This window comes from Ambystoma mexicanum, chromosome 3p (genome assembly GCF_040938575.1).
Source record: "Ambystoma mexicanum isolate Mex_15411 chromosome 3p, UKY_AmexF1_1, whole genome shotgun sequence".
NCBI classification, from domain to species: Eukaryota; Metazoa; Chordata; class Amphibia; order Caudata; family Ambystomatidae; genus Ambystoma; species Ambystoma mexicanum.
In genome coordinates, this window is record NC_090925.1 from 1,116,216,309 (window position 1) to 1,116,239,590 (window position 23,282).

The 23,282-nt window shown below is 50.2% G+C and overlaps 1 protein-coding gene across 1 annotated transcript in view; it reads right to left on the bottom strand.

The window, feature by feature from the left end:
- The window catches only part of HSPA4 (heat shock protein family A (Hsp70) member 4), a 711,161-nt gene that overhangs the window by 506,674 nt on the left and 181,205 nt on the right, over positions 1 to 23,282 (bottom strand). The window contains exons 5-6 of the mRNA XM_069652484.1: positions 21,856 to 21,955; positions 16,544 to 16,677 (exon numbers count right to left, since the gene is read on the bottom strand). Of these exons, the coding sequence (XP_069508585.1) occupies positions 16,544 to 16,677; positions 21,856 to 21,955 (234 nt within the window). The remainder of the gene's footprint in view (positions 1 to 16,543; positions 16,678 to 21,855; positions 21,956 to 23,282) is intronic.

Consider the following 23,282-nt stretch of genomic DNA (forward strand, 5'->3'; position numbering starts at 1 on the left):
TCAGGGTTGTTGTAGTGCACCCAAAGGGTACTGCATACAATCTTGACAAACACCCATGGCCGCGTACACCTCCGAAATGGCTTGAACCATCCCACGGGCGATGGAAGCCTTGGAGGCCTGAGACCCAGGGGAGTAGCGCCTAAAAGTCAAACAATGCATCAGATTTCTTGAAGGATTTTGCCAAAGAACTGAAAACTTGAGCACTCTCTTAAGGTCTAACGAACGAAGAGCCCTCCGTGCCGTAGACTGCATGTTCGGGAAGAAAACTGTCAGGCAGATCTCTTGATTCAGATAAAATCGAGAGACCACGTTGGGCAAGATGTTTGGGCGAGTGCACAAGATGACCATGTCGCTATAAAAGGCTTGCACAAAGACAACACCTGCAGCTCACTAACCCTGCATGCTGAGTTGAGAGCCACCAGTATAACTTTTTAGTGTCGCTAAATGGATGTCAACAACGCCCATCAGTTCGAAAGGCTTGCACTGCAAAGCTGCAAGAACCACATTGAGGTCCCAGACCAGGTGAGGCCTATGCACCGGGGGAAAAAGCCTAGACAACCCCTTAAGGTGGGCCTTAACCACCGGGTTGGCCACGGGAAACATGCTCGGGGGAATTCTTGCAAGCCCCAATGGCCGCCCTGGAAGAGCGAGCCAGGTGTGCTGCAAATGCCAGTAGGTCATCCAGAGGACAAAGGACAGGGTCCAGACCCTGGTCAGAGCCCAATGGCAAAACCTTGTCAACTTGCTCTTATATACTGGGACCGAGGCGAGGGCCTCCTGGCCTGCTGAATGATGTACCAGTTGTCACCTGAGACTAGAGCATGCTGAAGCCTCAACTGGTCAGGAACCAGGCCACTATGGCCAGCTTGGCCAGGTCCAGCTGTTCCACTGCTCCGCCCTGCTGTGTCAGGAAGCACACGTGCAGCTCATCTGAAAACCATGGTTTCGAAGGCCAGTGGGGGGGCAAACAGGATGAGGCTGCAACCCACCAAAGCCTGGAACTTGCGGATGGTCCTTTGGAGCAGAGGGGTGAGCGGGAACACAACACCTGCAGCACTGCCAACAGATCTGGGAGGCATCTCCCAGATACCCCATGCCCATAAAACAAACTGGAGCACTTGGAATTCAGAGGGAATGCAAACAAATCCAGGTCTGCAAACCCCCCCAGTCCCCCAACACAAGGGCAACAAGGAGTAGGTGTGCAACTCCCACTCGTAGGTGTTGAGCACCAAGCTTCAGAAATTGCCAAAAATAGAATCAGTGTTCAGATAGTTTTTCTAAAGTCCACCCAAAGGGGCTTTATGAAACTATACCTTTTGCAATAAAGAAACACCAACTCTTAGTATAAGGCTGCACTACTCAATGAACCAATGACAGAGGGACAATGGGATAGAGCCCAAAGGTACAAGAAGGTGTCCCGGAATGCGAGACTCCAGCAGATCCAGCTGTACGTCACCCACAGAGCATAGAATAGCCAGGTTCGGCTATACAGAAATGCCCCAGGTGCGGGGAGGAGGTTGGGCTGTTGCATATGTTCTGGGCTTGCCCAGAGGTGGAGATTCTGGGTAGAACTGAAGACGAGAATGGCCATTAGGGGGGTGGTGCTTGACGTGGGGTCTGCTTGGGCATGTATCCTTGGGAGTTTCCCTATGCCACGTAATCTAAAACATTAGCAAGATGAAAGACCTGGCCTATATCTTGGCCAAGCGCAGAATTGCAATGTGCTGGAAAGCGGCCCATCGGCCTAGAGTGGAGATGTGGTGGGCAGACCTCCTGAAATGGGCTGAAGCAGAAACTGCAGCCTGGTATGAAGCAGTCATTGGAGGGGGGGGGGGGGGTAGGCCCCCTGATGGCCTGGAGAAAACTGGTGACCTTGATGGCAAACACTCACCAGGTCAATCATGAAACGGAAGACTGGGATAAGTTGACGATAATTGAGACACCTGAAGATGCTCAGGTGGATGGCACAGATACAAAGGCTCAAGTTTTTGGGGGAGGGAGGGGCGAGGACGGCGGAGAGCATTAAATAATGTAATGTCTTAACATTAATAATGAACGTCCTAAATGGTTGTAATGTTTGGAGTGTTTGTTTAAAATAACTGTTCCAAAAAAAAAAAAAAAGTTTAAACAGGTTTCAAAATGTACAAAAAAAAAAAAAAAAAAAAAAAAGCTGCACTACTCAAAATAGTGGTAGGTGCTAACAATCGCAGCACAGCCAGGCTCATCTTAGGAGGGTGACATGCAGCATAGATATAGTTCAACAAAAAAAACTGATAAACCATTATTGTAACCATACATAAGTATGGCATGATTTACCGTAACAGCATTTCTGATGATTCTATCTGCTTAGATTCACATGCTGTGCATAGACTAGCGAGCAGTACCTGAGTCGGAGGTGGGATGTGAGAAGGAACAGTAGTGAAAAGATGTCTAAGTAATGCTTGTCCCACCTGAGAATCAGACCTGGAGCGAGTGTCTAGGCAATAGTGTTTTGTAAAGGTGTGTACAGAACACCAGGTCGCCACTTTGCGAATGGACTCGAGAGGAACATTTGCAATGAATGCTATGGAAGCCCCCGTGGCTCGAGTAGAGTGCTCTAGGCTTGAAGGGTAATACCCTCTTGGCAAGAGACTAGCAGAGTTTAATGCAGTTGACAATCCATTTAGAGATAGCCGATTTAGAGACAGGGTCCCCTAGTCTACCAGCGGTTTATAGTCCTAAAATCGAAAACAAAAAAGTCGAAAGTCAAAAAAAAATATATTAAAAACTTTTTTTAAAAAAATTCAGAAAAAGTACTTTTTTTACATGCGAGAGCCAAAAAATAAATAAATAATGGCCGCCCTCTGCACATCTAGTGGTGCATGCTTTTTTATGCCATGGTGGTAGGGTACTGGAAGAATTTAGGCAGTTCTATAGACTGGTTCACATGGAACTTTGAAATTAATTTAGGCGCAAAACTTGGGTGAGTGTGCAGAACTATCTACTATGAATTGTGACACAAAGGTATAGAATAGAAAGGGCTTGTAGTTCAACTCTTCATATGGCAGTGACTGCCACTAGGAAGGCTGTCTTGTAAGCGAGTGCTTTTAGGCTTGCTTTGTGCATAGGTTCAAAGAAAGACCCCCTAAGTCTGGCTAACACCACATTAAGGTCACAATCCAGGAGCCAAGTTGGAAATGGGAGGATACGTTCTCTTAACCCCTTCCATAAAAGCTTTAATCACTGGGATCTTCCACCAAGATACGTTCTACTGGGACGTAGTGTAGGCTGAAAGTGCAGCTAGGTGAACCTTCAGGGAATTGAATACAAGACCTGAGTCCAGCAGGCGAGTCAGGTATAACACGATCTGTGTAGGGGAACATTCAATGGGATTGATGTCCTTGTTATTACACCATATACCAAAGCATTTCCATTTATTGGAGTAGCAAAGTCTAGTGTTCGGATTCCTTGCCTTTGAGTATATCCATGCATCTCTGGGGAAGCTGGAGATGCCCAAAGGATTTCAGGAGCCAGGCCGCTAAATTGAGAGTTTGCAGGCATGGATGGAGTATTTACTACACCACCCCCCCTGAGAAAACATGTTTGAAGGGCAAGGCAGTTTCATCAGCGGGAAGAGACATTTCCATCAGAAGGGAGAACCAGGGTTGGCGCGGCCATATTGGGTCCACCATGATAATGGTCACTGCTTCCTGGTGCATCTTGTGCACAAACTTGTTGAGTAGGGGAGTTGGGGCGGGGGCAGGGATGCAAACCATAAACAAATCTCCCTGACCATGTTATCCAGAGACCGCTCCCGTTGAACTGGTTCTGAGGGTACCTGGAGGCGTAATATGGGCATTGTGAGTTCCAGAGTTGACAACAAGTCGATCTCTGGGAAAACCCATTCTGCGAAAACCTTGGAGATGATGTCTTTGTGTAGTCGCCATTCATACTCGTACTAGGGCTGTAGGAAGTCTCGGCTGAGCACACCTGCCAGAAGATTGAGTTCCCCTGAAACAAGGAGACAACAGAAACATCTTGTGTTTGAGAGCCCACTTCCAAATGTTCCGAGATAGTTTGGACAACCCTGGAGAATGAGTGCCCTCCTGCTGGTTTAGGTAATTCATGGCGGTGGTGCTATCCATGAGGATCAGTACTGTCTTTCCCTGTAGCTGCGTCTGAAAGACTTTCAGTGCTTTGAACACCACTAATAGTTCCAATAGGTTTATGTGGTTACAAGCTACCGCTGGGGGCCAAACCCTGTGCGCCGTCTGATAAAGGAGAGTCCCCACCCCCCGCCCCCCCGACCCCGTGAGGGATGCATGCATCATGAGAGTGGCTTCTACTGCTGGGGTGGTGAAGGTCTTCCCCCTTCAAGAGGTTTTTCCCTCAATCACCACTACAGAGAGAGAACGAGGGCTGCCGAGACAACCACTAGATCGTCCCATAGTCCGCTGGACTGACACCATTGGCCGTTTAGCCACTCTTGCATGGGGCGCATGCGCTAACGCACGAGAGGAACCAAGTAAATGCAGGACGCCATCATACCTAGCAGTAGCATGGCCTTGCGTACCGTCACCTTGTGACCGGCTACATAGTGATGGATTTGAAACAGCATGTTTCCAACCCTCTTATAGGAGGGGCAAGCCGAGCACGTCTTCTGTCTGAATAAGAGCCCCTTGAAACTGCTCGACTTGACTGGGGTCGAAGCTAGATTGCTTCTCGTTTATGGAGAATCCAAGACTGAATAAAAGATCGACCGTCCATCGAGTATTTGCTAGGCATGTTTCGTAGTAGCCCCCATTTATGAGCCAGTTGCCGATGTAAGGATAAACTGGAATGGATTGCCTGCGCAGGTAAGCCTCTGCCACTGCAGTACCTTTGTCAATACCCTCGGGCTGAGGGAATGCTGAGGGAAAGACCTTGAAATGATGGTGCTTGCCCTCTATCATGAACTTTAGGTACTCTGTGCAGGCAGCATTGAATATGAAAGTAGGCATCTTTCATATTCAATGTTGCCATGTACTCCACTTCATGAGAAGAGTTAATTACTTTGTGCAGGGTCACTATACACAACTTTTGGGGTTTGACAAACTTGTTTGGTGGGCACAAGTCTAGCACACGGCACATGGTTAGTTCCTTTTTGGGTACAAGGAAGTACACTAAATAGCCTTGTTTACCAGTAGAACGGGGACAACTTTGATGGTGCCCTTTTCCTGCAGGATCTTGACCTCTTGTAGCAGGATCCGGAGGTGTTCCTGTGTCAGGAACCTGGATCTTGAGGGTCTGAAATGAGGTGGCCGGCTGAACTCTACACAGTACCATGGGTGACCGTCTTGAGCACCCACTCGTCCGATGCGATACCCTCCCATGCATGCAGAAAAGATGTCAATTGTCTCCCGACCGAGGAGGCACGGGAGTGGACCCGGACTACAGTCATTTTTGACCAGATGCCGGGGAGCCTCTAGAGGTGGCGTTGCGACCCCTTCCCTTTCGACGTCCTCTGGGATGTTAAGTAATGGGGGTGTTAGAACCTTGTCCTGATGACCAGTATGGCTCAGGAAACAATTGATAATCGGGGTTTAGGGGGACGGGACGTTGATATGATCGGTTGAGAAAGAAGCGGTCGAGAACTTCCCATTCTTTGAACCAAATTACTCAAAGACCTTTTCAGCAAGGACTGGAGGGTCTTATGTTCTTTTTTGGTGGTCTCCAGTGTCTCGTCCACCGCTTTTCCTAACAGATTAGAATCTTCAACGGGTTTGTTAATCAAAGATGTCAGACTGGTTTAAACCAGAAATTTCTCAGCCAGGCATGGCGTTTTAACAGGGTATCTTGTGCCAAAGAGACACCAGCTATTTTAGCAGCATCCAAAGTATTCTTCAGAATGTTATGATCAACTTGCTTGCCCTCCACTACGATTGCTAGTAGGCGGGTGCCCACTGGTTCGGAATCCTCCTGCAAGCCCTCTAGCAATACGTTCCAATGGACATCTGAATAACTAGCCACTAGGGTAGTGTTATTGTCTATACGCGTGGAGTAAGCCGCAGCAGTGGTTATTCTTTTCCCCAGAGCATATAACCTTTTACACTCCTTGTCTGGTGGCGACTCACCTGTAGACAAGGGGACCCCTCCACCCCCCGCACCTATCCTCAGTCGTGACCACCAGAAAGTCTAGTGTAGCAGGACCTCTGATATATAGGGGGATCGGTAGGGGAGGGTCAAAATAGTTTCTCCACTCCGGGATTAACAGCTCTACTCTGAGAGGTTGTAAAGAGGGGGCTATCCACCTCTTACAGGTTCGTCATCTCCCCAATTCGGAGTGTGATCACGAGGATCACCGAAAAGATCATCCCCTGTGCATAAGGATGCTGTGCATAAGGGTCAGGAGGAACCTCTTCAGGGTCTGATAGATCGAAGACCTCATGGAGGGGGTCTGAGGTCCTCTGATATTTAGTTACTGAGGGTACAATATAAGGGATCTCCTCACAAGGCCTTTTTGGGGTAAACCTCTCAGAAATTTCTCTAGCCTGTTCATTAACCCCTCAAAGGTCTCCCTAGTCCATTTAGATGACCCAGAAGTGTCTAAGGAGGGGGGAAAAGGGGGGAGGGGGGGGGAATCCTGTAGTTTAGAACGTCAAGCTTTTTCACCGAGTCTTAGACAAAGACTGGGGACTCTCTGTAAAGTCCCAATGCTCTTTGGGGCGTTCTGGCGCCTTTTGATTTACTTAAGGCCCTTTCGGACCTTTGGATGAGTCCTTCGATGTATCCTTGCCTTTATCTGCCGCCCAGACAATCTTTGCGAGACCTTCACTGATGCTCAGCGTTACAGGATGGTGTTTAGGCTGAGAGGGTGGCTGCTTTGAAAATTTCAGCGCGACAAGGGTTTTAAGTGTCGGCGCACTCTTAGAAGGTGTGTCAACATGGGATTTGGTGCTGGCACCCTTCGTTACAGAATGCCCGGATGCATGCCGCTGACGCGGTTGCAGCAAGTGCTGCCGATCCTGCTAATTGACAGGTGTCAAGGAACCCAATGCATCCATCGACGCCTTGGTCCGTTTCGACTGATAGGCCGCGACGGTACCATGGGTTGTGTGTTTAGTCCCATGTGATGTGGGCGAGTCGTCGCCGGGGTATAACCTCCCCATAGCAGGACTTGCGTCGTGCCCATTGGGGCCGGGACGGACGACTTGGAGCGAGCCGGCTCAGTTGTCAGGTCAATGATGTCAGCCATGGTCGTCGCTATGGGCATCGTCGCTTTCGGCAGCGGGGGAGCAACCCTCTGCCTGCGAGATTGTATAGGCCGCCTACCGTTTTACACAACGATCCCTTATAGTCTTACGACAAAGGAGCTTACAGTGCCGACAAGATGCTTCAGTGTGGTTGAGGGGAAGACGCTTGTTGAACCAGGGGCGATAGTCTTTCCAGGGAAATTTTCCCTTACAGGAAAGGCAAAATTTAAATGGATTCTTGTCCATAGGGTAAGGTAAAAAACGACAAAACCAAAGGGGCAAAGAGAGGGGAGAAGGAAACACATTCTTAAAAGAAAGGGAACCCCCAGGCCCCACTCTCCCTACTGTGTAGGCCGGCCTGAAGCCTGGCTACGTGGTCGACCAGAACGCCAGCCGTCGAAGTTTGTTCCGTCTTCGGAGGTGGCTCATTAATCGAAGAGGGGACGGATGTTGTACAAAATGACCAAAGGTCTGGCTTTTTACAAACTGCAATTTTTGATAGAGCTCCGCATAAGGCGAACAGCTAGCTGGGTGGAAAAACACAATCTGAGGGACCGACGCGTGAGGATTTATCACGTTAGGGATAGTGTTACAGACACGCCTATGCCAACGTCCCCTTTCGATACTCGAAAGACAAGATGCAATACTTTGCATCTAGATGTCGGGACTATATGCACAGCATGCGATTCAAAGCAGATTAACAAGCATCAGAATGTATATATACACCTAGGTAGAGCGAATGCTTTACAAAGTTAAGTCAGAAACCATTATAAAAACCAACACTGCATGTAAACTAAAGAATAAGGAACAAGTTACTTACCTGTAACTGTTGTTCTCCAGCATGGGTCTGGCATGGATTCACATGCTCATGAATATTCCCTGTCGTCAGGCTGGGACTCCTCGGTAAAGAAAAAACCAGTATCAGTTTCGTTTCTGATCTGTCTTTCGTAGTAGTAACCAATCACTGGTCTCTGCGTCATACTGACCACAGCCAATGACTGCCCTCTACCTAAGCACCGCCTCTGGCAGCCATCTTCAGATTTGGAAGCACGTGAAGTGGCAGTATGACCAAGTGAAGAGCCGCAGAGGGGTAGGCGGGAGGGTTCACATGTGAATCCATGCCAGACCCATGCTGGAGAACAACAGTTACAGGTAAGTAACTTGTTCCTTCTCCAGCATGGGGTCTGGCATGGATTCACATGCTCATGAATAAAGAATACATAGCAGTACACACATGCACAACCACGGGAGGTGGCAAAGGCTCAACATTAAGCATTACATCAAACTCAACATTAAGCATCTTACCTCCCTACCAGGCTCACCTCAGGCGAACAGGTTGCGCAGCACTGCTTGGCCGACCCTGGACTCCTCCCTGGAATCCCGATCGACGCAGTAGAACTTCGTGAAGGTGTCAGTCGACCTCCACGTAGCAGCCCTGCATATGTCCAGCAGGGGCACACCAGAAAGGAACGCCGTGGTAGCTGCGATCGCTCTGGTGGAATGGGCTCTCGGACGGCCAGGCAGTGGTCGGTTTGCCAACCGATGACAGTACATGATACAGCCGGAGAGCCATCTGGAAATGGAAGCCTTCGAGAGAGCCTTCCCCTGATTGACAGGTCCAAAATTCACAAAGAGTTGTGACGTCTTCCGAAAACACTTCGTGCGGTCCACGTAGAACTTCAGCGCTCTAGCCACATCCAGCGAGTGCAAAGTCCTCTCAGCCGGCGACGAAGGCGACGGGAAGAATACAGGCAACACCAAGGGTTCGTTGAGGTGGAAGTCCGACGGTACCTTGGGCATGAAGGAGGGGTGCGTCCTGAGCACTACCCTCGTGTCGTGAAAAGTCAAGTACGGGGCCTTGCAGGAAAGGGCCTGGATCTCTCCCACCCGTCGTGCGGAGGTGATGGCCACAAGAAACGCTGTTTTCCACGACAGAAACTTCAACGGGGCCGAGTGCAGAGGCTCGAACGGAGGTCCCCATGAGCTTGGTCAGCACCACGTTGAGCTCCCACGCCGGGGCCGAAGCCATCACCGGCGGGAACAATCTGAACAGTCCCTTCATGAACTCCTTCACCAGACGATGAGACCACAAGGACGTCCGCCCCGTGGTTCTGGTGTATCGGGAGATCCCAGCAAGATGAATCTTGATGGACGCGTGTGCCAGTCCAGCTTTGGCCAGCGTCAGCAGGTACGGCAGTACTTGGGGAGCCGTAATCCGTAGAGGGTTAATCTTCTGTGCGTGGCACCAGACAGAGAACCTCTTCCATTTGTGTCCGTAGCATTTAAGAGTCAAGGACGCCCTGGCCTTTGCAAGAACCTCTCTGCAGTCGGCCGGTATGTCGTATCCTCCAAACTCTAGCGCTGCAGGAGCCAGGCCAGCAAGTTCAGCGATTTCGGGTCGTGGTGGAGGATGGCGCCTCCTTCCCTGGAGAGCAGATCCGCGTCCACCGGCAGCTTGATTGGCGGGGACGCTGACAAGTCCAGAAGGTCCGGGAACCATATCTGCCTCGGCCACGCAGGTGCGACGAGGATCATCCTGCACCGTGACCTCTTGAGCTGGTTGACGAGCCGGATTAGCAGTGGCAAAGGAGGGAACGCGTAGAGGAACAGGCCCTCCCAGGGGAACGAGAAAGCATCGCCCATGCTCCTCACCTGGGGAAACCTGCTGGCGAACCTCCGGCACTTGGAGTTCGTCGCCGTCAGGTCGATCTGGGGTGTGCCCCACCGTCGGAAGAGGCAATCCACTAGATCCTGCCGTAGTTCCCACTCGTGGCACGAGCGCAGCTCCCTGCTGAGTGAGTCGGCGATGGTTTTTATCCCTGCCAGATGAAACGGCACCAGAAACATCCCTTGGGCGACTGCCCAATGCCACAGGTCCTGCGCCTCCTTGGACAGTGCTGGGGACCTGGTTCCGCCCTGTTTCCTGATGTAAAACATGGTGGTGGTGTCGGTGAAAATCCTCACCACCTTGCCCTTGAGGGACGGAAGGAAGGACCCGAGGGCCCAAAACACTGCACGGAGCTCCAGGACGTTGATATGTAAGGATTTCTCCGTCGGGAGCCAAAGGCCTCTTGCGTGCAGATTTTCGGTGTGCGCTCCCCACCCTTCCAGGGAGGCATCCATGGTCACTGTCTCCTGGTGGGATGGGGTCTGGAAATCCATGCCCGCCGTCAGATGCGCGCGGGTGCCCCACCACCGGATCGCTCGTCGGAAACTCTTGTCGAGTGGGACCCTTTCCTCGAAGCTGCCCGTCGTTTGGATCCAGCGCGCGTCCAGGAACTCCTGCAACGGGCGCATCCGGAGCCTGCACATGGGAATGAGGTAGATGCAGGAAGACATCATTCCGAGGAGGGACTTGATGGACCTCACCTTGGCCGCGTCGGCCACCAACATCCGCAGCACCTTGCCCAGGATGGTCCTGGTCCTCTCCTCCGACGGGGAGGCCAGAAGGGACGCTGTTGAGCCTCGCTCCCAGAAACAGAGCGTCTTGCGCGGGTACCAGGTGGGATTTGGCGTAGTTCACGGAGAATCCCAGGTCCGTGAGAAGTTGGACGGTCCTTGCCGTGTGAACCACGGCGAGCTCCCTTGTCTTGGCTCGGATGAGCCAGTCGTCCAGGTAGGGGTAGACGTGGATCCCTTCGCGGTGCAGCTGCGCCGCCACCGGTGCGAGGCACTTGGTGAACACCCTGGGTGCCGACCGTAGTCCGAAGGGGAGGGCTTTGAACTGGTAATGACGCCCTTGGACCACAAACCTGAGGAATTTTCGGTGCCCCTTCAGGATGGGAATATGGAAGTAGGCATCCTCCAAATCCAACGACGACAGGAAGTCTCCTTCCTCCAAGCTGACCCAGGACGTGCTGGAGGGTGACCATCCGGAACTTTTGCGCATTGATGAACTTGTTCAGACGTCGCAGGTCCAGGATGGGGCGCCATCCCCCGTCTTCTTCTTCACGAGGAAGTATCTCGAGTAAACTCCGGAGCCCCGAAGCCTCTTTGGGACGAGTTCGATGGCGCCCTTCCTGAGCATCTCCTTTACCTCCAGGAGAAGTTGAGGGACGTGAAGTTCTTTCCTGGCCACGGGGGGGGCGCGCGGACACTTTCTTTGAAAATCGAGCGCGTGGCCCCGGGCCAAGGCGTCCAGCACCCAACGGTCGGTGGAGATGGACTCCCACACGCTGACGAAGCTCGCCAGCCGGCCCGACCCCACGGCCGGTTCAATCCTGCTTCGACGAGGCTTTGCCGCCTTGTCCTTGGCGACGACGGCGGGGTCCGCCAGACTTGCCTCGTCCTCTGTAGGCCTCCTGAGACGACGAGCGGGCCGCTTGACGGTAGGAGGAGAAACCGCCGCCGGCACCTTTGGAGGCGCCCTTGCCTCCGCTGCTCCGAAAGGGCGTCCGTCGTTGTTGCAGAACTCCAAGGGCCCGGGCCGTCTCGGTGTCCGCTTTAATGGCCTGAAGGGAATCGTCCACTGTTTTCCCAAACAGGTTGTTCCCCATCGAAGGGCATGTCCAGGACTCTGGTCTGAACGTCTTGACGGAAGTCCGTAGCCTTGAGCCATCCACGCCGCCTAAGGCAAACGCCGTTGCCCAACTGGCAGAACCCAGTGTCGGCGATGTCCGTCGCAACGGTAATGGTGTGGTCCGAAGCCACCTCACCTTCCTGCAGGATCTCCAGGGCCTCTGCCCTCTTGTCGTCCAGCAAGAAGTCCAGCAGGGGAGCCAGTTTGTACCAGAGCTCCCTGTCGTATCGGGCCACGATAGCCAAGGCGTTGGCAGCTTTAATCGTCGTCGCTGAAGACGAGATGACTCTGCGTCCCATAGCGTCCAATTTCTTTCCCTCGCCGTCCGGTGGGGAAGTCGATGTGGAGGCCGCACCCCCCCCCCCCCGCTTTTTTCCTGGCCGCCGCTGAGACGACAGAGTCCGGGGTAGGCTGCGCCCGGAGGCACAGGGGGGCCGTGTCCGGGACCCGGTACTTTTTCTCGTACCGGTCTCTTCTAGCTTGCGTCGTGGAAGGGTTCCTGAGGAGGGTGAGGCCCTCATCCCAAATGTCGTCCAATAGAGTCACTGCGAGGACCATCTTCCTCTTGGCCTCGCGCCGCTGATAAAGGAAACCTTCCTTCTTCTCCTCAGGGCAGAGTTGGAAAAGCTCGGATGCCCTGGCGATCATGGAGTGGAACGATCCAATCTCGTCGGGCGGAGAAGCCCTGGTGGGAGGCGACGACGGTACATCCTCGTCGTATACCTAGTCGTCCGTACCCGTCGCTGCCGTGTCAGTCCCCGTATCATCCCCTCGGGTGGACGGGGAGGAGGGCTGGAAGGGGCGCGACGGCTGAAAAGGAGGAGGGTGGATCCTTCTTTTCTTGGTAGGGGGAACCCCAGAAGGTCCCGGTTCTGGGTCCCCCGACGGGAGAGGTTCCGTCGCCAACGGTAGTCTCGTCCTTATCTCTGAGCATAAGGACTGTATAGCCAACAAAATGGCCGCCGAGCTGTCTCGCGGCGCTGGCAGAGGGGAATCCGACGGGCGATCAGGGGCCCCGTCGGTACCCTCGACGATGTCGTCGTCACCTGCGTCGGGATCCATCCAGACGGGCCGGTCTTCTTCCACGCCGAGGCCGTGGCTTAAGACTTCGACCAGCTCCTCCTCCGAGGTTGAGGCTGGATCTACGACGACGCCCTGCCCCCCCTTTTTTCTTCCCCACGGGGGATTTCACGGGGGTCCTATCGATGGGCACAAAAGAGGACTCCCTCCGAGGTGGCAGGGAGACTGAGCCCCGAGGTCGCCACCACTGGCGTAGCCTCCACAGGCTGAGCCAGGGCCGCCGCGACAGACTCGATAGAGGGCTTGGCCGGATGGATTAAGGCCTTCACCACCTTAGGTGCGCTCACCGCCTTATCCTTGAGGGGGGGGGAGAACAGTGCCTCGCTCCCCCTTCGAGCTCGACCGGGGCCTCTCTAGGAGCCTCGCCGGGTGCTCGGCCTTCCTCTTACCCGACCCAGAGCGTTGGCTCGTGGTTGATGGTGCCGGGGAGGGTGCGCCCAGCCTGGCGCCCGTAGAGCCCGACCGTTCGGCGCTCCCGGTGCCAGCGGACTCGCGGTGCTTGGCCTTATGTTGGACCCCCGTCCCCGGGGCGTCCTCAAAGGTCTTAGAAGACCGCTCGGATTTCTTCCTCTTCTTCTCGCCGGACGGGCTCTTCCCTTCCAGCCAGTTGGCGAGACGTTGAAGGCGGTCCTTCATGGTCCGCTCCGACATGTTGCAGCAAAACGCACAGTCCTTCTCCACGTGCGTCTTGTCCTCATGCAGGCAGTAAAGACAAAAAGAGCGTTCGTCCTCCTTGAAGACGTTCTGCAGCTGGCATCCAGGGCAGACCCTGAACAGCTTTCCGGGCGTCGAGCTTCCCTTCTCCTGGGCCATGATCGGGCCTGAGAAACTTCTGGAGTCCTCCAAAAGCGTAGCTCAACGAAATCTTCACCCTTGAGAGGCGCAGACGATTCCGACACGGGTCCCCGTTGATCGGATGGAGAGTCGGTGGAGCTTGAGGCTCTTTTGACCGAAAAAATGAAGTTTTTGAGAAAAAATGTGAAAAAAATAGCACTAACGCTCGAGAGCAATAGCACGAGGATCCCAACACATGAACGTGCGGTAAAAATCTGAAGATGGCTGCCAGAGGCGGTGCTTAGGTAGAGGGCAGTCATTGGCTGTGGTCAGTATGACGCAGAGACCAGTGATTGGTTACTACTACGAAAGACAGATCAGAAACGAAACTGATACTGGTTTTTTCTTTACCGAGGATTCCCAGCCTGACGAAGGGGAATATTCATGAGCATGTGAATCCATGCCAGACCCCATGCTGGAGAAACCTCATTTAGAATGGAATTCTGCTGTTCATGTGGAGTAAAAGCACATTAGTAGACGTTTAGAATTAATGCAATTCAAGGTAAGCAGACCACATCGGTAGTAAACTAATTTGCTTATTCAGTTCCAGGAATAATATAGTTATACCAACAATGTTACAAGTAAGTACCTTGCAAAATATATAACTTATTCTTTCAGGAATTATAGTTGCACCCATCTTTTTAGAATAGTGGAACAATTTAAAGTTAAGTAATAACAATCATTTTTCAGAATGGCAGAATGCACTAATATGTAATCCTAACTTTGAATAGCAGTGTGCTAGTTAAGTTAAGTAAAGCCCTATTGGTAATACACTTTCACATACAGTTTCAAGAATACAGTATTGTTACTTTCTAAAATAGTGGCACAATACATAAGTAAATAAACGTTTACTTTTCAGAATGGCAGTCAGCAAGTCACAGGTAAGTAAGAAACTATTTCTGAACACTAACTTATTCCATTTCAAAAATAATCAGTTAAAACAAGTGTTGCAAAGTACTTAATTGTCAAATGTGCTAGCACTGTATTTATTAGTCAGGCCGTATACTTTAGAAGTTCTTTCCTATCATAAGGCATGAGTGATCTGAGGCAGAAGGGGGGAGGGGTGCACTACTGGTCCAGCAGCAAACAGTAGGCAGCCCCAAGATAAACCACCGATGCAGAGTTCCACAGTATTTCTCGTCCAAAAGTACTTAATTTATAGTTAGTAGAAAGTGTGGAGGGACTTCATTGAAGGCTCCTTAGATGCTTTCTAGCGCTAGGCCTGGGCGAACTGTATGGGTTAACTACCAACTACACAAATCACCACCCTAGCCAAAGAGGAGCGACAAGACTAAGTATTACCCTCACCACAAATTACCTCAGCAGTGAAGAGCTTGCAGAAGGATGCCTTCACTATGCAGCAGCACAGGACCCAGTCTCTGGTTTCTTGGTCGTGGTGACGAAAGAAAGGAAATTGGATCGGAAGATGCAGCAGCAGTCAACAGAAAAGGCTCCCAACAAAGGATTCTTTGGTGCTTCTTGCGGCTGTGGATTTGGCACCCTTTTTCAAGGTGCCATATGTGGAACGGTCGCCATCTGGTCTATTCGCCTTGCTAGCTCGGTCCAGCACTCTGGTGAGCGGACTTCAAGGAGTGAAATGATGCTTCTAGAAGTCCAACAGGAGTCCACTGAAGTTTTGGCAAGATTCATTCACTGGAAGACGTTGCACAGCACCCAGATACTAGGTCCCAATGTATTGCAGTTTGCAGTCCAGAGAGGTCACATCTAGTTGTGGGATGGCTTGAAATGCAGGTCTTCTTAAGACAGCTTGATCCCACCAGTCCAAGGGTCGGAGTCGTCATATTCAAGACACCAAGATCACAAGTAAGAAGGAGTAAGCACAGGCAGCAGTTACACAGCAGGCATCTCCGGTCGCTGGCATCAGCAGCAGCAGTCGTAGTCTTCTCGTCTTCCTCATCAGATTCAGCTCCAGTGCTAGACTTATCTTCAACTTCCAGATCCAGGCCATTTATCCAGGAATTCAGCCAATTACACATGCTACATTCAAACGTTTGGGCCTCCCAGTTAGGACTGGTTCCAGCCAGGCATGGCAGAAGACAAAATGCTACAGAGTTGGACTCTTCCTGTCTTCAAAGACAGACAGCAGCTTCGGCGGACGACACAAAGGACTCCCACGAAAGACAAATCAAACCAGGACCTCCCCACAGGACAGGAGGACAAATAAAGGACAAGCACACTATAAATGATGAAAAATTATAAGCCACCATTCTAGATGAATGGTCACCCTTGTATTACCGGGGCTGGTTTGACAGCCTGCTAGTAAAAAAATAAAATAATAAATAATAAAATGAAAAGATCACACAAACGTCAGTAGAAAATGACTGCCTGCAGCCAGAATTGTGATAAAGGGGATACTAGGCATCTCCTCAGCACTCCACATGAGGTGGTGTGCTGATCTCACAATGGGGATTGTAGGAAGGATTAAAGTATCATTCTACCCCTTAGGAACAGTAGTTAACACAAGGAACCTAAGAGACAATCCGAAGGGGAGCCCAAGGGGCACCCCAGGACCCTGCACAGAAAGTGCTATGTGCTGAAATAGGAAAATGCAGGTGCCCAAAAAAAGTTATAGGAAAGTAGAATTCCAAAAATCAAGTATGTAGAGTCACAAAAAAAGGACAGTAAAATAAAGAGTGAGGGGGGGTTGAGGGGGGGCTCACTCATTCAGGAACATAGAAAAAGAAATCACAAGTCCAGCCAAAAGTGCTGGGGGGGGGGGGGGGTCTTACAGATGTAGATTCAGCATAAAAATTAAAACCTAACCTAGAACAGTTTATCAGCCAACACAAGGATGCTCAACTTTTCTTAAATCTGCTCCCAGGCACAGCTTCTGTAGAGAAAAACAACCAGTGAAACCAAGACAATATTTTAGACTCACTTTTAGTTTCCCTTTATTGAAAGCGCACACCGAAATCTGGTAAGCAGAATGCCCCATGTCAACAAAGACAACAATTCTTGGCTTCTCCTCTGGGGCTGGCAGGTCTTGTTTGTAGATTCCATATGCAAGTGCGACTGCAATGAGAAGAACGAACAAGTTACTTACGCATGGTAACGTTCTTTCGACTGGATGTTCCTCCCAGGTATTCATCTTTAGATACCTTCCCTTCCAGCGTCAGCTGCTTTGGGTTTTAGGCATAGAGCGCTGTGCGTCATTGCGGTCGACTCAATGTCCCTCGAGGGCCTCGAAGTCAAGGTCATCGCAGGTATAAATGGCACCAGTTATTCAGTTCAGTTTTCTCGCCATCAACCCACAGGATTACCAGCATTCGTGTGTCAAAGACAGTACCAGACATTAAAGGAAAGCAAGGAATAGTGCACAGAAATTCTACTGCTGGGTAGGCTGGGAGGGGCAATGAGGAATACGAGGGAGGTACATCCAGTCGAAAGAACGTTAGCATGGGAAAGTGAATTGTTCTTCGAATGGACTGTCCTGCTACATATTGCTCATCTTTAGATAGACTCCCAAAGCAGTACAAGGTTTGGAGGTAGGTGTAAGCATTTTTTTTCGAATCATAACATTCTCAGGCTTAATCATGGATAGAATGTAGAACCGCCTTTCCAAATCCTCCCTCCTGGCCTGAAGCAGTGGGCAGACAGTGTTTTGTGAAGGTATGAATGGTAGAGCAGGTGAACCGGCACCCCTCTCTGCAAGGCCCATGTTCAGCGAGCCCCCAGGCCTTCTGGGGGGATCCTTTCCTGCAAGCCTGTGACTTTCTGGAATGCATAGGATTATCGATCTGGATGTTTGTTTCGGGAAAGCAAGACTCAACTGTCCGGAGTTTGTCATCTTGTCTTATTTCAGCCATTCGTGATATGTAAAAACTAAGACCCCTTTTAGGGTCTAGCCTTTCATCATCCTTACTAGGGTGTGGAGGCAGAAAAGTCGGATACCATTTTTTGGAAGAAAAGTGGGTTTAACCCTCAGGTCAACTTTGTCCCTACAAATCGGTGTAAATGGTGGCTTACTTGATATTGCTTGCAATTCGCTCACCCTGCGGGCCAAATCTAAAAGCAAATAAGATAGTCTTTAAAGTCAGTCTCAACCGACAGGAATGAAGCGGCTCAAAAGGGAACGCACACAAGGAATTCCAGTACTAGATTTAAAACCTAAACCGGGACCAGAAATTGGATTGCAGGGAACACATGTGTGTCCCTTTAGAAAATGATCAATCAGTGGCTTCTTGAAATATGAGGCTTCTTGGGACGAGCGCTTAAAGATTGAAAGCACTGCCAAGTACCCCTGGATGGTTGCAATCTGGAGCACCAGATGCAATAAGACAAACACCACAGGTGTATTGCACTGATAAGGCTCCACATTCTTTTCCCTGCACCAGCTGCAGAATTTGTTCCAACGGCAGCAACACAGGGACTTTGTTGCTGGCCTTCTGAATGAAAGCAAAATCTCCATTACGTCTTCTGGTAGGTCCCAATCTTTGCATCTCAACCTCTCAGAAACCATACCTGAAGGTTGAGTGCTCTGACATCCGGATGGAGAACCCGACCCTCCTCATGAAAGAAGGTCCTCTTTTTATAGAAGGTGCATTGGATGGCAGATGGCCATGTCCAGAAGGTCTGGGTACCACGTCCTCCTGCTCCAAACCGGAGCAATTACAATCATGGATTTCCCAAACTTTATTAACCTCCTTATGTGAGGAATGAGAGGGCCTGGAGGAAACTGGTACAAGAGTGGAAAGTCCCAGTCCACTATGACCGCATCCCGCAGAGCTCCTCTTGGGGGAAATACACTGGAGCAGAACAGTTTGCATTTCTGTTTGAAACTGATCTCTTGAAGGACTTCCTGAGCTAGGTCCCCCACTCATGGGAGACTGCTCTGCCTTCACGGAGCATCCACCACCGTATTCACTTCTCTGGCCAGGGAACTGCCACTAGGGAGATTGCTTCTTGAATTGCCCAGTATTAGAGCTGCATTGTCTCTGCACAGTGGTAGTGACCCTGCACAACCTTGAGGTAGTACATGGGCACTCTGTTGGCAGTCATTATATACCTTCCCTGTACAGAGGGCAGAAAAGCCTTCAGCGCTAGTCTATTGCCCTCAGCTCCAAAAGGTTGATGTGTAGTTTGGGCTCTGATGGAGACTGGTTCTGAGGGATCTCATTCACAGACGAGCCTCTGGCAGCAGGAACATGCAGGATGCCATGAGGCCGAGCAACCTCAAAAAGTCAAAGGCCAGAAGACGCTGGGCATTTGGGAATTGGGTGACCATCTGTTGAGCCCTCACCTCGGGTGGCAAGGCTTTCTCCCCGCAACCTCCTCCCAAAGGACGCATCTAAGACTGTTACGATGAACTGGAGTCTTAGAGACGGTATCATGTGGAACTTTTGGAAATTGAGAAAGAAGCCCAGTCTGTGGAAGGAGTGGCAGGTTATGCTGAGATGTAACAGGAAATATTCAGGAGAACAGGCCCCTATTAGCCAATGGTCCAGGTAAGGGTAGACTTGAATCCCCATTCTCTCCAGTGACTCGCTGCCACCAACTTAGTGAAAACCCTTGGGGCGGAGGTCCGCTCAAATGGCAGAACTCAAAATTGATCATGAGAAACACCAACGGCGAACCTCGGGTACTTTGTGCTTGGGAGGGATAGGCACATGAAAGTAAGCATCCTTTACGGTCCAATGAAATGAGACCATCCAATCCTGAAGTTGGAGGGCCTGAAGAATCTGATAAAGGGTGACCATCTTGAACTTGTCTCAAGTCCAAGATGGGTCTCAATCCTCAGTCCTTCTTGGGGATTAAGAAATAGGGCTAGTCCCACCCTTTCCTCCTCTCCGTCACAGGTATCAGTATTATAGCACCTTTCTCAAGCATGCTCAAAATGTCCTGCAAAGACAACGGATCCAGAACGCTAACCGGTCGGTGGATGATCCCAAGGCCTTCTTAAAGAGGGAAGGCAGTAACACTGGGCTACTTTTTGCAAAACCCAAGCATCTGAAGCGAGCGCCTCCCACCTGGGTTTTCTGGGTGAAGGCCTCCGAGGTTTTGAGGCAGCGGCAGTTGATGGGCGGGCCGGGCACCTCTTCCTCGTCCACCACAAGGGAACTTTCTTTGGCCCCTTTGACCAGTCAGTCCTCTTGCTCTTCCAAATGAGTAGTAACAAAATGACCTACCCCCTCCAAGCTGGTGCACTGGGGTGTGACAATTGTAGTGGTCTGATGGCAGCCCTGAGTTATTGGGCTGCCGCCTTCGAGGTCTGCAGCTTCTCAAGGCTCTCATCAGCCTTGCTGCCAAACAGTTGAGTGCCGACAAAGGGCACGTTGAGAAGTCTGGACCGCACGTCCGGTGCAAATCCAGACTTCAACCATGCAAACCTGCCTATGACTGTGCTCGCCGCCATGGCTCTGCTAAGGCTGTCCGCAGAGTCCAAACCTGACTCGAGAGACACCCATATTGACTGCTTTCCATCCCTCAACTCAGGAAGCAGCCTCTTCTCCACTTATCGTCTCCATCTGGTGATATAATGGGGTATGCTGCTTGCTTAGAGTTGGAAGTTGCCGCCTGGACCACCAAGCTTTCCAGTTTTGGGTGACTGGATAGATATTCAGGATTGCTATTAGAAGGCCTGTATTTTTGGGTATGATTTTTGTTGAGTTGGGCTGGTTTCCTGCACCTCCCAATTTACCTTAACCCTCTTATGCAGGGCAATGTGAAATGGCAACACAGAGTCCTTTTGAGGTTCCCTTATCAAGATTCAGTCAGATCATCTTGTTCAAACAGAGGGGCTGGCCTGCCTCATACCAAACAATGACTTTGTACATTGCTATAGTAAGTAGCTGCATGTTCTGCTGGCTTTCCGAACTCCAGCTCTGGCGAGTTGTCAATGCCACTTGCTCTCTGTAGGTTTTCATGGAGGTCCTTCAATTCTAGATTCCTCCAAAATGAAGGCCTCAGGAACATTAGAGGTTCTATTGGAGCCCAAAGGGGGGTGGTATCTTGGCCGGATGGTTCATGCTCTTCAAAAATTGAAGATAAGGACTTAAAAAGAAATCCCTTTTAGGAAGCGTTTTTTTTTTTTAATGTATTTTTATTTCCCCCAATAGTATTGAGGGTTTAGACGCTGTTTGCGTCAAGGGCTTTGATGTTTTTTGGCGTCACAGGCTTCGACGCCATCAGCACCCATGGGATCCTCGAAGGACTCAACCCCTTACGGAGTCTTCGACGGACGAGGATTAGCTTTGTCGGCTTGATAGTTTGAGGGGTCGTAGGCTCAAGGGCACGTGGGATTTCACCTGGGACTTCTTGTCGGCTTTATAAGGTGCGACATGGACATGGCTTTTTGTCTTTCTTCGAGGGGGCCGGGACGCCTTCTCGAAGATTTGAAGCACCTCCTGCCTAAAAATCACCCTTTTGGCTGGAATCGCAGACTTTGATGGAAGATGAAGTGGGGGAGGGGATCTATGGCAGCTTTTTTCATCTTTATAGAAGATGAGTGGTGTGAACCGCTGCAAGAGCGTTTCTTCGACCTCTTCCTCCATGGAGAGTCACCCCTCATCTCGTCCAACGAGTGCCTGTTCAATGGTGTTAATGGGTATTTCAAAGGGGGGCTACCCTTTGCTAGTTTCCCCTTGCGCTCCTTTAACGCCTTACCCATCATGTACTGGCAGGACCCACAGTCTGCAGTCCTGTGGTCGACACCAAGACACCACAAAGACTATGTGGATCAGTTATCGACATCTTGACATCTTGGCGCTGCAATCCATAGACTTCTTAAACCTGGTCTTCGGGGGTTTGGAGGCCATTTTCTCGAGTGTCGCAGTTCTGCGAAGAAACCAAAAGCACACCGTACTCTTAATCGAAGTGTAAGCTATCGTGGAAAAACAATGGGCGCTGCGCCTGCCATTTGTATCTGCAATGACGTTGTCCTTGAGACAGAGGCCCTCGAGGGACATGGAGGTCCTCGAAGGACATGGAGGCGACCGCAACGACTCACAGCACCCTCTACCGAAAACAAAATTTACAAATCAGCCAACTCTGGAAGAGTAGATGTCTAAAGATGAGGAACACGTGGGATGACTCAATCCATTCAAAAGACTTGCTAGAAACCATAAAACCATTCAGTAGTTTTAGGAAGCATTTCAATTTTACAGGAGGAACCATTCATAAATGGCATTTTATAATCTATCCCACTCGATGTTTATTAGTTCATTACAATGTCGATGGATGGAAGATACATGCCTGCAGTAGTTTCATTTATTAATCGTAGGCAGTTAAGACCAGCAATCTGTGTGGCTTCCATAACAGACCGCCTTTCTGCATCTGTATAGAAGCATGGAACCTAAGTGGAAGAAAAAAAAAAAAAACTTTAAACAGACATAATCCACCACAAACTCTGCAGACTACACACATCCAGAAGATATACACATGCTCAGATGATACTACGTTAAGTCAGTTTATTCAGACAAGCACCTCGTTTTAGGCACCACGATTAGCACTCTTCAAAAAGGATAAACACTTGGACATTCCCACAATGAACTAACAGTACATCAAAATCCGCTTTTGTGCACCACTTTAAAAAAGTTTACTTCAGAGCACTTCCGCCAGGGGTACGACCCGTAGGGTCGGGTCTCCTGTCTGCTGAAACCTATCAGGGTTTTCACCAGAGCCAAATATCTAGGATATTAGCTAGGAAAAACTAAAGGGCCTCACCATAGAACATTAGATCGTAGATGTTAATGAGACAGTTCCTTTGTCTTTGATTACAAGCCTTCCAGCTCGCACAAAGCCATGCCGAAACTGTTTACTTTTCTCAAGTAGGCAACAATCTGAGCTTCAGAGTAACTAGATTTGAAGTCCATGCCAATCAAAGACTGGTCCCTCGAGTATATATAAACTGGTTAAGACGACACATTGTGTTATGCTAATGCCCACTTGTTTCTGATCTGCCTTTTCCACACTTTATATTGTGGCATTCAAACGCTGTTCCAAGGGCTGGAGCAGGGGAGAACAGCCTGGCAGCGCAAGTTAATGGCACGAGTGAAGTGAGGGATGTTAATGAGGGCTCTGGGCCATTAGCATCGCTTCCAAGGTTTGACACGATTGTAATGCCATTAGCAGCCCAGTTCACCAAAGCGGTAACCCTTTTTTTTTTTTAAACTAAGTTTTTTTCATTCATTGAACGGGATGCTGCACGCGTCTCATGCAATGAATATAAATGCCTTATCCAAATCCACCATGGTTGTTAGGAGGGTCTCCGTACAGAGCCCCTCTATTACCATGGCAGGCAGAAAAGCAAAGAGGGAAGCTATGGAGGCGGGTGTCGCAACAATCAGTTCAGTGCAACTGCGGAGGAGGGGGTTAGGAAAATGTTAAAAAGTAGAAGAGTGGGGGTTGCATGAAGGACTGACACGGGCCAGGTAGCCTGCGCATTCCATGGAAAACTGTCTGAGATGAGCAGTTTTATCCAACTATTTATTGAACCAGATTGGCTCTTCACTGCCGCAGGTGCTAATGTGTATTAATGTTCATATTATCTTCACCTCACATCTAGTGAACAGAGTAAACATGTGCATCCATGTCCTGCACCTGTGGTGAAATTAATCCACCCTAGTAGAGCTATATTTCAAAATATGTTAACTGACTTGAGCGGTGGCAACTGAAGTACA